This window comes from Thunnus thynnus, chromosome 17, assembly GCF_963924715.1.
Source record: "Thunnus thynnus chromosome 17, fThuThy2.1, whole genome shotgun sequence".
Classification (NCBI taxonomy): Eukaryota; Metazoa; Chordata; class Actinopteri; order Scombriformes; family Scombridae; genus Thunnus; species Thunnus thynnus.
The window spans coordinates 28,882,202-28,897,191 of NC_089533.1; the positions used below are offsets into that span (position 1 = coordinate 28,882,202).

A 14,990-nucleotide genomic window follows, 5' to 3' on the forward strand; every position below is an offset into this window, starting at 1 on the left:
TTAAGAGTCAGAGCGTGTTAATGCTTTGTTTCCACCACTGTTTCTCATTGTCTTGTTGTTTATTGTGTCTACTTTAAGGTGTGTGCGGATCACAGACACTGGCTTGGGATACTTGTCCACCATGTCATCACTAAGGAGCCTCTATCTGCGCTGGTGCTGTCAGGTAACAAAAAACACATACAAAAAGATGTGACAAAGCATGACAGAAGAGTCAAATTGTATGTCACAAATACTGCTCATAGGCTGCACATGTATCATTTTGCACAGTGCAGCTTAAACATCTAACCGAGGGAACAATAAGGGAAACACATTTTTGAGTGGAGTTGGACCATTCTTGCATTCAGGCACATATTTTTGGTAGAATTTCCTCTTTAATCCCAGGTAGCCATTGGTTTTTATTCATTTCTCTATAGTATGAAAATCCTAAATCCTGAAAAAGTATGAAGCTCACTGTTATGTCCTGTGATGTTTTACAGTGAACAGACATATAAGTAATGCAGTTTCAGCACAGAAAAGTCTGCATTACATTATCTCATAACAATACTGTCACACTGACTAAACATAATGCAGACCTGATGTTCACCATGAGAGATTACAACACTCAAGTTCAGAGTCTGCTAATTGAGTTTATAACCTGCAAGCATTTGTTTGATGGGAAAACTAAAGATGACAACTTGTAAGGGAGTAGCTTCAACTTTAAAGAGTAACTACACACCCAAATTCTGCAAGCTCCCTCCCAGAATATTTCAAAAATGCAGCAGAGGACTGTACAGGACAAAGACTGTAGGGGGTGTGGCCTCATGGCTATGTAGTGTGTGACACAGGAGGTAAGGGGACACCGACTGACCAATGTTCAGTGTAGCATGAATAGATGTAGAGCTGGTAGTCAGAGCTAACAGCTATGAGCAGCTGCTGTCAGTCTCTGCATGTCCATGCTGGAAACACAGAGATTCTGCTGGAGCTTTGACTGCCACTAGAAGCACATTGGTAGTCCTTAAAAGTTGTGAAAGTTTCTGTGTGGTAGCTTTGTTGAAGCTGAGCTAGTGGAGGCTCTCTGGTTTGTGTGTGTGTCTGTGAGGGAGTGTCAGTTTGTAGCTGTAGCCATAGGAAGGTGTAGTGTGGGGGGGGGGTGGCAGTAGCCGGTAGGGCATTAAGCATTGACATTCTTTTTTTAATATAAATTTCATGTAGACAAGTCCCAAATGGTCAACTCTATGTCAGTATTGGCCTTGCAAGGTTCAGGGCTGATTTAAAACAGTAGATGGCATGTTGAGCCTTTTTCAACCCATGAAATGCCAATTTTTATAAATTTGGTGTCAATGTCAATATTAACACCAGCATTGATGTGTTTCATCACAGTACAGTCATATAATTCAGTCTACAGCTCAAAAAACACGTTTAAGTGTACAATACCTCTTTAATGGTGTTAATGATTTATTGATAGAAACATGATAGAAACAATTGATCTTTCACTTTTCAGCATCAAAATCAATCTACCTATGATTAATATTTCTCCTACAGTGGTCTTTATATGGAATGCTTGTGTGTGTGTTTGTGTGTGTGTGTGTGCGTGCATGCAGGTGCAGGATTTTGGACTGCAGCATTTGTTTGGAATGAGGAGCCTTCGTCTACTGTCTCTAGCAGGTATGATCTGTATTCTCATATTTCCCCATAGAAAGTCCTTACTCTTAATTGAAATGTGACCTGACCATCAGTATTCTATCCACACTGAGACACATGTTTTATAACATGTCTTATAACATCTGCATAAACCTTTGGTGTTCTTGCATGGATAAGAACATTAAAAATACACAATAAGTAAAGAAGCAAGAACATATTTGTGTGTGATTTTCATTTTATTTTGTGATTCAGTAACTGATGTGACTTGCAATTCATCTAATGAACTCATTCATTATATTGACACTGCTCATGCCAAGCTATCATGGGCCTCAACAACAAAGATACCACTGTTCAGGAAATGTAGTAGCATTTTGTTCATAAAAGCCTACATATTTACTCTTCATAGAATCCCACCAGCTGAACCATGTAACATTGTATTGAAGTGGATCACATTAAAGGACAGGTTCACCATTTTTCATTGCTGTAATCATTCCTTCTGTTCATACTGACCATTAGAAGATCCCTTCATAATGCACTTACAATGGAAGTGATGGAGGACAAAATCCACAGTCCTCCTTCTGTGTAAAAATGTATTTAAATGTTTATCTGAAGCTAATATGAAGCTTCAGCGTCCAAACGTCAAATCAAGTAGATATCTTTACAGTCTTTTTAGTGCCAAAGTCCTCTTTGGCACCTGACTGTTTGAAGACACAAATTGTGAACCTGTCCTTTCACTTCAACTCTGTGCTTCTTTCTGGAGCCCATAGTGCCATCTAGTGCCTGCTCCACTATTTCGAAATGGAGCACTAGATGACCACATCTGGTCACAACAGGAACAGTTGTGTCAACTTTGCACACAAGATATCTCATGATCTAATAAGCAGTTTTTGATTCTCATAGAAAGTGAATAAACTGAAGAGCTGAAATTAATTAGTCAATAAACAAAAAATAATCTGCAATTATTTTGATAATCAATAAATCATTTAAATCATTTTTCAAGCAAAATGCCAACACTCTCCAGTTTTAGTAAATTGTGAGGATTTTCTGCTTTTTTTTTGAGTGTCTGAGTATCTTTAGGTTTTAGATTGTTGGTTTGACAAACCAAGACATTTGATGATGTCATGTTGGGTTTTAGGAAATTGTGATGGGCATATATTATCATCTTTGGTCTATAAAATGTAAATTGTTTGATTGAGAAAATAATTGGAAATAAACCAGTAGACTAATCAGTAGTTTGAATAATCATTAGTTGCAGTTCTAATACACTTTGTGGCCATTTGACTGCATCAGCAGCAATCTTAGCTTTCACCCACAGCTGAATGTTGTCTCTCCTGCTGTGTCTATCCAGGTTGCCCCCTGCTGACCACCACTGGTCTGTCAGGCCTCATCCAGCTGCAGGAGCTGGAGGAGCTGGAGCTGACCAACTGCCCCGGAGCCACTGCTGAGCTCTTTAAATACTACTCCCAGCACCTGCCCCACTGCATGGTCATCGAGTAAGACCACTGACCCACCCCGCCGACTGACCAACCGACCGCCATACTTCAACCTTCCTCCTCTTAACTCTTCCTCACTCTTTTCTCAAATGCCAGCCAGGAGACTGAACTGCTCCTACTGTACCACATCCTTCCTCATTACCTGGCCCCCCACCCTGCCCGTCTTCCTCCACATCCCATTGAGTAGACTGACCAACAGGCAGACAGAGAGGCAGGAAGGCAGCTGATGGTACATGCCAGACCCAGAGGATGATGGGATGGCATTTGAGTTTCATTTAAGAAGATGCTGGAGTGAAAAGCTTGGTGTGACGTCTTGTCTGACAGCAAGTTTCTTTTTTGGAATAAACAAAAGGGTTTAGGTTATGGAGAGCTTCTTTGAAGACTTTGTTGATTTTTTTGAAGTGATTGGATACTAAAGGAAGTGACATGCACAGATCCAGCTGCAGCATTGAGGAATTAGGAAAAGGGAAATAAAGACTTTTGTGTTTGAGCTAATATGGTGGAACTCGCACATGTGCTCATACACTGTAAACACACTCACACACATACTGTATATGGTCAGTGAAACAAATTAAGTCCTGAAGACCATGAGTACTGACGTTTCTATTTCCATCACTCTGTGTAATATAACTGCTGTTATTCTTTTTCTCAGAGGGTATCAAAGGTTCAGTTTCTCTTGTTTATAGAGAGACACCATATGCCAGGCGATGAAACAGGAATCAGAGAGAACAAAAAAAAAAATGCAGTTCAGGAAGTGAATGACAGGGATGGAACTTCTCTTTCTCTCTTTTCTCCCTTCCTCTGTGTGTGAAGTGTGTTTCATGGACTCACAGGTTCCTCTCTTTTTGGGATACCGCTACCTTTTTCCATTTCTGTGTCTTATCAGAAATCAAAAAAGGGAGAAAATTTGAAAAACAACTGTTTACATTGTTTGTTTTTTGTGTTGGAGTTGCACGCTTGATTGGCTCATTGTTTCACAGTTTTTCCCTGCTCTTCATTTTTTTTTATACACATTTAATTTACAGATCTGGAGGAGAAACTGTTGTAAACTGTGAATGTTGTGTTTTTAAAGGGGAAATGTGTTGGTGAGGCAGTGCAACATGAACAATGTAAAATGGAAAGCAGAGTGTGCAGAAAGCATTTGACTCTGATGCTGGAGAGCTTTTCTCTCAGAAAGGTTTCATGAATTCATACAAGGCAACTGTGGGGCTCAAACTGACTTATTTCTGGACTCAACCTAATAAATAACTTCAGTCAATTAGCAGAGGGAGTGCTGCTTCATGCAAGCAATCTTGCAAGGTAGATCTAAGGAAGTTTTGTCCAAATTGGGCTACATCTAATTTTGGAACTAAACTGTACTTTTCTTTTCTTTTAATCTTTTAAATGATAATAGAAACACATGATGGTTAGTCTGTCAATTTTAGTTTGTGTAGTTCTGAAGCTGCAAATGCATTGTGTGAACCCCTTAGCTGAGGTCAGGTTACTTCAAAGATAAAAAGAAAGGTTGGGGGATTTCAGTATTTAGGGTCAGGGCCAGGGTCACAGGATACATTTTTTAGTTTCTGTGAATTTTCAAATGTTCTTATTAACCCAGAGTCAGATAAATCTATTATGTTTCTATGCAGATAGCATAGTTTAGCTCAGTGTATGAATGCAGTACTCCAACAATCCATGACTGGTCTAACAACACTAAATGTTTGAATTGCAATTAGCATATTACAATTGTCACTGATAGTAAAATGTCCCTAACATCGCCACAAACTGAGAGAAATGACTTCATATCAAACCTAACACTTCAAATTGTTTTTCAAAGGCAAAACAGCCAATGGCCTGAGTGCATAATGTGAGGAAAAACAAAACTTCAAGAGCTTCTCAACCTGTTCACATGTTTGTATGTGTTGACTTGTCAGATGAGATATGTTAGATTTAACATAAGTTCTTGTTGAATGATATGTTTTCGCTCTGCAGTGTGCAGTGTTTTGCAGTAGCCTTTAAGATGTGTTTAGTCCCATTTTGTTGGGCAAGTGGGGAGGAAACTAGTGCATCCAGCACTAATGTACAGAAACACCATCACTGCAACACAGAGAACAGTTTGAAATGTTAAACATGTAACCTAAAAAGTTGATGGGGACTAATGCAGCATAGACCACCTCTAAATCTAAATTTAGGGATAATCTGGTTTATTTCAACTTTTAACCTTAGATTCCCATGTACATCCATAAACTGAGCTAAGCCAGGCTAAGCTTGGCCTTCAACATGCCTTTGTATTGCCAAATGAATACAAAAAGGCATCTGGAAGTGTGTCTGACTCTGAGTTAGAGGAAAAAATAGTAATGTTTCCCATAAACCAAAGTATATATTTAACATGGAAATATGTTATTGATGTTATAAAAGAAAAACAAATCATTTTGAAGCCAGTAGTCATGTTTTTTCCAGCTCTCATCTGATATTAAAAGGAGATGGATGAGTCCAACAGTGAGCCACTGTACTACTTTTTGCCTCTTGTGTGTCCTCAGATGTGCTGACTGCCAACTGAAAGGATTGGCTCAGTGACAGCCAGTATTAGGTTGTGCCAAATGCATCCGCAGCAGCGCATAAAGTGTAGCTGCTTGCCTCTAGCTAATCGCTGACTACACTGAAATGAACTGTACAGTACTCTGTACTGTACAGACATGGCAGACCATGCATGTTTTAGTTGGTCTGCCTTTTTTATTTCAAGAAGGCTCATTTTAGAGGTTGTCCTGCATCTGTTCATTGTATATAAGTATATTTATTTATTTATCTATTTATTTAAATTAATTTGTGTCTTATTTACGTGATTTATTTATTGAAGAGACATTGCTTCAAATTTGGGCCTGAATAAGCTTACGCACTGATTGCTGGTTTTGTTTTGTTTTTTATTATTTTTTGACATTTCAGACCCCTAAACGAAATAATCTACTTTGTGCTGGCAAGATATATTTACCGTTATTGTCTTGAATGTGGCAGCAAAATACAGAGTATGGTATACATAAAAGCATTCGATGTCTGAGATTTACCTCTGTCATGGCTAAACAATGTTTACACTGTGCTACTAAGATGACAAAGGGCAAGATTTCTGATTTGATTACGCAAGATGAGAATACTGTGGAAGCTTATTAATGACAAAACTATTGAGCGCCCTAAAACAAATTTAAACAAGTTTTAAGCATGATCCAGCAAGCTAGCTTTAGCACTAGCTCTGTGCTCACTAAAGCTTTGGCTTGGGAAAGTTGTAAGACTTTATTGGAACTCTATGGTGGCATGATTCAAACAAAACAACCTGGGGACAGCAAGTGTGCCGATATACGCTGGTGTATTTTTTATAATTATCAGCCCATTATAAGTATTACACTATATTTATTAAAGGATTTTTGTTATTAACTATCCACTCGAGTGAATTTGATTTTTATGCCACACCTTACTCATGAATGAAGGCCACCATGTGGAAGCCACACTTACTTGGCAGGTGTTCACTACTGTGGTTGTGGGAAACATCACAATCTGTCCCCTTGGGGCTACTTGCTACTAGTAACTGTAACCAAGAGTTTCATTCTTTTAGTTTAATCATTTTTCCAGGTCAACTGATAAAGTTTTGTTTTGGGAGAACTAAATATTGCATTAAAATGCCCAATTAGAAAAAATATTTATTTAAAATTATTATTTATTTATTATTTAAATTATAATGATTTTTTCCTCTGTTTATCTTACAGTGAACATGTGAAATGTTTTTTTTCATGTGCAAAAATCAAATAATTTTAAATATTATATTATATTTGCAAACTTGTCAGTAATTCATTTATAAGTGAATAGTTGGTCCCAGTCCAGTCCAACTGAATTGCCCTGAAAACATACATTTCAGCACAAACAGCCGTGTTTCTGCACTCTCAGATTCTGACTCACATGATTACTCATCAACAGAAATGTGTTTTGTGCTCTTTCTGTAGTTTTGTCTATAATGAGCTTCCAGAGACTCAAATGTAAGTTTACATATCATAAACTCTGACATGCATTTCTCAGCTACAAACAACTAACATCAAACCCTCTAACATACATCAACTAAGATACATTTTCTAAGGTAAATAACTCCTGTCACTTCTATTACTGTCTATAGTCTTTGGTCTACATCTGTCACCATTTTGTTACAACCCTTGTACAGCACAACTTTAAGTAAGCAGTAAAATAAATTCTGACAGTTTACTGATAATGTTGAAATTGAAAGAATTTGTGTTTTCATTTTCAGTGTATTTTGGCCACTGGTGCCTGTACTGATCTTACTTTGACTGAAGACCATCTTTGCACTGATTGTGCTTTAGTAGATGCTCTGGAACATTTTATAAAACCATTGACTCATACCAACATCAAGTCTGTTAACAATTGCCAGAGCCAGATGTGTGCTCAGCAAATGATTTGTATTACTGGTAACAATGGAAATGAACTCATCGTGTGTGAACCTGTGCTGCTCACACATGCACAAGTCAACATTTTCAATGGCAAGGTGAAATCATGCAAAGAAGGATTGATGTGGACAGATGTGTATTATTAGTTTCCTGCAGCTCTTAAGAAATAAAGTGTAATGAACAAACACCATATGAACAAGACTAGGTCAAAACCTAGTATATGGTCAGTGTGTGGAATTGTGGCCAGTTTGTTACAGGGATAGTCAGTGGTAGTGTCTACAATGTGAATTCCTGTATATTAAATGTTCATCTGTAATTTTCAGTAGCGGTCCCAGTAATATTTGCTGGTAAAGTAGCATATCACATGACATGGTTAAGCTATGTTTGAGTCAAAAAAGGTTATAAATGCAGTTGCAAGAACAATACTTTCCACTCATATCTTGGGATATTTGATTTGAAAGAGAACAGATTTTTTTTCTGTCTAATTATAACTATTCTAATTATTATTAAGTCCCCTTGCTCTTTCATCTGTTTCACTCTGCGGATGTCTCTTGTTTTTCACTCTCCATTGAGTGAAAAGTCAGAGTGATTGTTATTTGGGGTGTTCTAGCTATGTACTCTCCCTCATGCCTCTATACACCTTTTTTCTGTGTCTTTCCTGGTTAAGGAGGCTGAGGTAGGAATTATGAATGAAAGTTCTGACAGCATTTTGGGAGCAAATTCAGAAAGCTTATCTCCGCCCAGTTACCGCAGTTACAGTCAAATCAAGCGCACCTGCAGAGCAGCCGCCCCACACTAAACTGATATAACAGCCTACGGGAGTCTCATGTTTTACTCACAAGACTCGTGTTTTAATGGTATTTTTCATAGTTTGTGATGGGAAAACGTCAGAGAAATAAAAAGTCCTGGTATTAGTTCAGTTATAAAAATCCAAAAGCACCATGGAGCATCTCTCCTGCCAGCTGAGAGGAGGAGACGACAGAGACAATGGTACACATCTGTTTAAACAGGAGTTTAGCCAACTTTGCTGTATTTAACACCAGAGCTAAGAGCGTCAGAGTTCAGAAGGGAAACATAGTCACTCTGCATCATGCACCTGTCCTCTGCTTCCATTATGTCACGCTGATTCATTTTGAAAAAGCAACGGCCAATGAGGAAACGCCAACACTCGGCCGGCCGACCAATGGTGAAACTTCATCACTCATTCAGTCCAGCCAAAAAACACTAACTTTAGATTAGTTACACATTTACTGACATGTGCCAAGGACCACATACTAAACAAGCTTTTTCTGGAGCTCTTGACCACATTATCATTTACCAGCACTTTGAACATAAAAGATCCAGTGAGCCAGTGAGGAGGTAGACAGAGAGAGGAAGGTGCAGCAGATCCAAGGGGCACCCTGGGCCAATGGGTACAGTGAGATGATGAAGATAATCCTGACTTGAATGTACAGTGCTAACTCAAAAATCATCCAGTGGGACTCCTTTGCATGACTTTGTCACAACAGAGGAGCCAGAGGAATCAGCGGTTACCACATACCATTCAACACTTAAGATTTCTCCTGGTACACCCTAAGACAGGACCCCCCCCTGAGTGGAAGACTGGAGTGCTGTATGACATCCAACCCGACCCAATCCATCGGCAGACAAGAATGTTGACAATGGACAGTTCTGTAAAATCCTGGAATTTCTTCAGTGATGATGCTTTGTTAAACATTCAATGGAAACATTTTTAGAATGCTTGCTTTCTACAATATCTTTGTGTTGGCAACAACGGTATAGATATGGTTAAAGAAAGATCACAGGTACGGCAAATAAACTGTGGTTAAGGTGAGGTTAATGTAATGCAACTAAAACACTTCATTAAGGTAAAGTTAAATGATAGGTTCACAGATGGATATCTGCCACATTTACAGTCATTTTAGCATCAAATTCCCTCTTTGTGTTTCCTCAGAAAGTGTTTCCCTGTTGAGCTGTGGTGGAAGTATAGTAACAAAAAGAGGGACTTTGGCACTAAAAAGACTGTAACGTTGAAAGATATCTACTTGATTTGACTCATCTGGATGATGAAGCTTCATATTAGCTTCTGTATGCATTCATGTAACATCAATGCATGTCACTAACTTTGCTTCTTCCCCGGAGTTTTTTGTGCTTTCTCATCTCACAGAAAAACCTGACTCCCGGGCCGAACCTTCGCGGTCCTTCACAGTCCTGATGGCATCCTTCCCTGGCTGTTGCTGCTTGTGCTTGTTGTTGTTTGTTGTTGTGATTGTTTTTCTTCTGTCCCCCCTCCCCCTTTCCCTCTCTCTTTCTCTCTCTCAACCCAACCGGTCAAAGCAGATGGCCGCCCACCAAGAGCCGGGGTCTGCTTGAGGTTTCTACCCGTTAAAGGGGAGTTTTTCCTTACCGCTGTCGCCAAGTGCTTGCTCATGGGGGAATTGTTGGGTCTCTGTAAATTAAAGAGTACGGTCTTGACCTGCTCTATGTGAAAAGTGCCTTGAGATGACTTCTGTTGTGATATGGCGCTATATAAATAAAGATTGATTGATTGATTGATTGATTAGTTTCAGATAAACTTTTAAATACATTTTTGCACAGAAGGAGGACTGTGGATTTTGTCTCCCATCACTTACATTGTAAGTGCATTATGAAGGGATCTTCTAATGGTCAGTATGAACATGAGGAATGATTACAGCAAGACAAACATGATTCAATGTTCATTTGGGCTGTTGTTTTAATAATAATTAGTTAATAAAAAGACAAACATTAAATGCAGGTTTGTGAACTCTGGTCACCTGCATGAAAATCAAATGTGCTACACACGCACATACCACCGCAACCTCCACACCCTTACTTTTTGCTCCACTAAGGGATACTTCCTGTATTCTTTATTTGGATACTAAAGCAAAGCTTCTAGGTCAGAAATTTGTACATCATTAGTGGCAGGAGGACTTGCAGAGCATGAGGACTTATAACCTGTGTACAAAGTGTTTGAAGGAAGAAAGAATCTGTAAGTTTAAGAAAGAGGAGTGAGAGAAGACAGCCTGCATATTGTACTGCAGTCTTTGACTCTCATTTATCAATCTAACATAGAAACCAGTGCAGATCCAAGTGCAGAAATAATCTTACAACAGGGTTCACATGTGATTCATGAAATGTTCATATCTCACACATATCACACATATCACAGCATAAGAATGATCGAGTGTTGATAAATGTGGCAGCTGAGAACAATTGTCATTGAAATATCACGCCCCTATATATTCTCAGTTTAGAGGCCTTGCCCCTAGAGTTAATGACATGGAGATGCAGAATATGGCCAAGAAGTGAAACTTCTCAGACCTTGAAACTAAAACCACACGTGACAACGTCACAAGTCCAATTGAACAAGTTAGCTCTATTTGGCAGCGTGAAAAGTTGCATCAAAGGAACTCAGAAATACACAGTATGGAAAGAAATCACTGCTGTGGTCAATAGCATTGCCGTCAACAATCAAACTCCAGCTGAGGTTTGAATATTTAAGTTATACATCTGTGATGTATAGCACATATATACACACATATATATATATATATATATATATATGTATATGTGTGTGTGTGTGTGTGTGTGTGTGTGTGTGTGTGTGTGTGTGTGTGTGTGTGTGTTTGTGTGTATGTATAGGACCACAGCCTTGCATTGACGCAGAATGAGCAGCGTGTGGCCGCGCTCATTGGATTTACTTCAATTTCAGCCGCAAGTGGCAGAGGAGACTGTGTCCAAGCTGGATAATGGTAAATATTTAGTATCCTAGGCTACTAGTATTTTTTGTAGCCTATTTAAATGTGCTCTCTCCATATCAAAGAAAGAAAGAATTACACGGTTGAAGACTTTATTTCCTAATTTTAATGAGGTTTCAGATCAATCAGAGCTCGGTTACACAAATCATGAGCTGTGAGAGGGGACATGTGTCCTCCACCCCCCGTGCTGGCCCACCACCATGACCCTGGATTCTGACAGCAGAGGTCTTGGAAAAACAAACCAAAATTTGTCTGTCAATGGTGGAGATAATTGCTCACTTATAGCCATCAACGACACTATAAAAGAGATAAATGAAAACCTGAAACATGCATCACATAAATAAAATGTTTGACAGAACACTGTGTAGTGTCTGTTTCTTGTATTGAATAGCCTACTTGCCAGACATAAGTATTTAATACTTTACATTTTAGACGCGATGAATGAGGTTCTGTCTCCTTCGTATAGCCCCCAAATGCGGCTGTGCTGGCCACAGCTCTCTGGGCATAGGTTCATCTGGCTGCATCGGAACATCAAATGGCACTGTTATCCTGCGCAATATTGTGCAGAACCCCACCTAGCCAAAATAATTTTGCAAAGTTTTTCTGGCGTGCAGTAGAGTTCCCCCCGCTGATCCTACACAGAGCCATCTGTCCTTAAGCAACCCGATGCAGTGCTCTACCATGGCCTGTGTGTGCTCTATTGATTCTGCGCTCCTGCTCTGTTGCAGGGTTTGCCAGTGGGGTTACCAGGTATTCCGTGAGGGGATAACCTTTATCACCTAGCACACGAATTACACCAAAATGTTAGAGTCATTGGAATACTTAAAGAATATTACTTTAACACAGTAGTTACTCACTGAGGAGATGGCTCTGACCCTGCAGTGCGCCCTCCTGTAGCCATGTCCCTACACTGCTATTTTGAAAGATGACGGTGTCATGCATCCCCCAGGCCACCGGGCTACCACATTTAGGAGAGATAGCCTGGTATCACAAATGACCTGAACATTTATGGAGTGATAGTTTTTACGATTGATGAATGCGTAATCATTCATGTGGGACGGTGGCTTCACACACACATGGGTACAATCAATTGCACCAATCACATTAAGACACCCGCAATTTCATAAAATTCTCTCTTAATCATGGTTTGCTGAGCATCATTGTATGGAAATGTGATGTATCTATGATAAAGGGGCTTGATATCACTTGACCCACTGAAATGTCCCGGCTGCCAAAAACCACAATGTGGAGAACACTTGCACTGGCACAGGTATGGCATTCAAGCGTTGGGTTTCTCTCGTTAATTGAAGTTCCAAATTGTGGCATAATTCCAGAAGGTGATGCCTTGGGAGACAAAAGCGACTTAATAGCCACCTGTCACTCCCCATAAAAAGATCCCTGCAGTCCCGAAAAACCCTCTCATGTCTTACGGGCACGTAGAGGTCTTCTAACAGAGCCAGATCTGCCATGGCCAAGATTTGATGACTGTCAAGGCTCTTGTTTAAGTATATTCCTGAATAAGCAACTAACCTATCACATTGCAAATCGGTTAGCCTACCCGTTGCTTTCAATTAAGTATAATTGCTTGTAATTGTATCACCTGTAGCCTGGCCTAACAAGTAGACTATCTCAAAATGAAATGAAATTAATCTTACACAAAAAACCCAAACTGTTAATCCTGTTAATTGCAAACAATTTTAAAAATACCTATTTATGTTAGGGATATATGTCACATAGTCAATATATAAAAATCAGCAAAAAGATTGGCACACTGTACCAGTAGCTCCCAGCAATTTTAATTGAGCAACGTTTTGATCTATCAGAGATCTTCCTCAGGCATTGTCAAATCTCCATCACAGAGCAAGACAAACAATATGTAGGCACAAACACATTCAGCACTCAGGTGGTTGTGATCTGCATGACTGAGAGTCAGTCTGCTCCCAAGCTGAACCAATCAGGGCAGAGCTGGACAACACTGTCTGATACTCCCACATGTGGAACAGAACATGCTCTACGAAAAGGGCAAAAACAACTTGAAACAACAACAACATCAATATTATACAGGTGCATATGAAATAGAACACTTCAAAAGTTGAATCAAATATAGATCGTTATCCAAAAAGTTACCATAAAAAATATTACATGGAAAAATACATAGAAAAATAGAAAAACTTCTATACAGAAAAATACATAGGAAAATAGAAAACAGTAATATATTACTTGCCCAAAAATTTTTTGGGGGAATGCAGGCAAGTTCAACCTAATAATCGCCTAGAATTTGTGTTGAAACCTACAACAGAAAAGGCAACACAATCAAAAGAAGAAAATGAAAAGGGAGGTTGCATCAACAAATATTAACCTACAGGAGAGACAATAATATTTGTTAAGGTATCTGTAAAAGTAAAATGGGGTCTATCAATCATACTTAGAAAAGATGTTTTGTTCTATCAACTATAACCACTTACAAAAAAGGTTTTAGATCAAAATCTCAATTTAAGCCCTTAGTTGATAAAGTATTAAGGGTAAAAATATAGAATGCCTCTGTTTTCAAAAGGATGTTGTTGATGCCTCCTTCCCTTCTGGCGGTTTTCACATGTTCAATTCCAGTGTATCTCAGTGTGGATGGATTATGTTTGAATGAGTTAAAGTGCACAGCCACAGGGTTCTTTTGATCGTTAGTACGTACGCTACTTCTATGTTCTGAAATACGGGTCTTGAGTCAGTGTGTTGTTTTTCCTATGTAAGCCAAACCACATAGACATTTAATCATGTAGATGATGTTTTTTGTGTTACAAGTAATGATACTCTTGATATTAATTTTTTTGGCCAGAATGCAGATGAGTAAATGAATGACATTTGAGAGTGAAATTACATTGTGCGCACTTTGCACACTTGTAGTTACCACCTGGAATGACTGATAAGAAGTGAGTAGATCAGATGAAAGGTCGGCTATGACTATGAGATCACAAATGTTTGGGGCAGGTTTGTAAACAATGCATAGGGAATCTTTAAAAACTGATTTAAGATTAGGATCAGATTTCAAAATATGCCAGTGTTGCTGGACAATCTCTTGAAATACTTTACCCAAAGGAGAGTATTGTATAATGCAGAGGGAGCCTCCATTATCTGAATCAATCCTTCTCTTGTTGAGACATTCACTTTGGCTGACATTCTTTTTCGAAACATTTTTCGAGAACTTTTCTGAAATATTCTGTTAATTTCAAACCAGTTTGAGGCCTGGAAAACAGGAATTTCATGGCCACAGTAATCAAAACACAAGCACAAGCTCTAGCTCTCATACTTTTTGACGCAAACTACTGGAGATGCACAAGGTGAGTTTGATATTTTCACCAAGCCTTGTGCGATGAGATCACGCAGATAGTCCTTCTTTGCTCTATATAATGGTTTGGGCCATTATATAGAGTCCCATTGGGACAAAAAGTGTAACAGCTACGTTGGGCCACAGTGCAAAACGTATGAGTTTCACAATAACAGCTCTAAAATTGTGAGATACCAATATTTTTTGGGTTTTTCTTTGTTTTTTTGGCCTATTCTTTTTTATTGGCCTGCATCCACGTCATGTGACTGTCAGGTCTCTGTCTGTCAACCCCCTCTGTGCCCAAAAAAGCAATATTTTAAGATAATCTTAGCATTAAAATGCGTTGATAACATTTCTAGCC

The 14,990-nt window shown here is 39.0% G+C and overlaps 1 protein-coding gene across 2 annotated transcripts in view; it reads left to right on the top strand.

Moving 5' to 3' along the window:
• Positions 1 to 7,346, top strand: part of fbxl16 (F-box and leucine-rich repeat protein 16) — a 43,343-nt gene extending 35,997 nt beyond the window's left edge. For both annotated transcript variants that reach the window (XM_067570318.1, XM_067570316.1), the window contains exons 5-7: positions 79 to 163; positions 1,581 to 1,644; positions 2,969 to 7,346. In XM_067570318.1, the coding sequence (XP_067426419.1) occupies positions 79 to 163; positions 1,581 to 1,644; positions 2,969 to 3,117 (298 nt within the window). In that variant the 3' untranslated portion in view covers positions 3,118 to 7,346. The remainder of the gene's footprint in view (positions 1 to 78; positions 164 to 1,580; positions 1,645 to 2,968) is intronic.
• Positions 7,347 to 14,990: the final 7,644 nt, after the last annotated feature.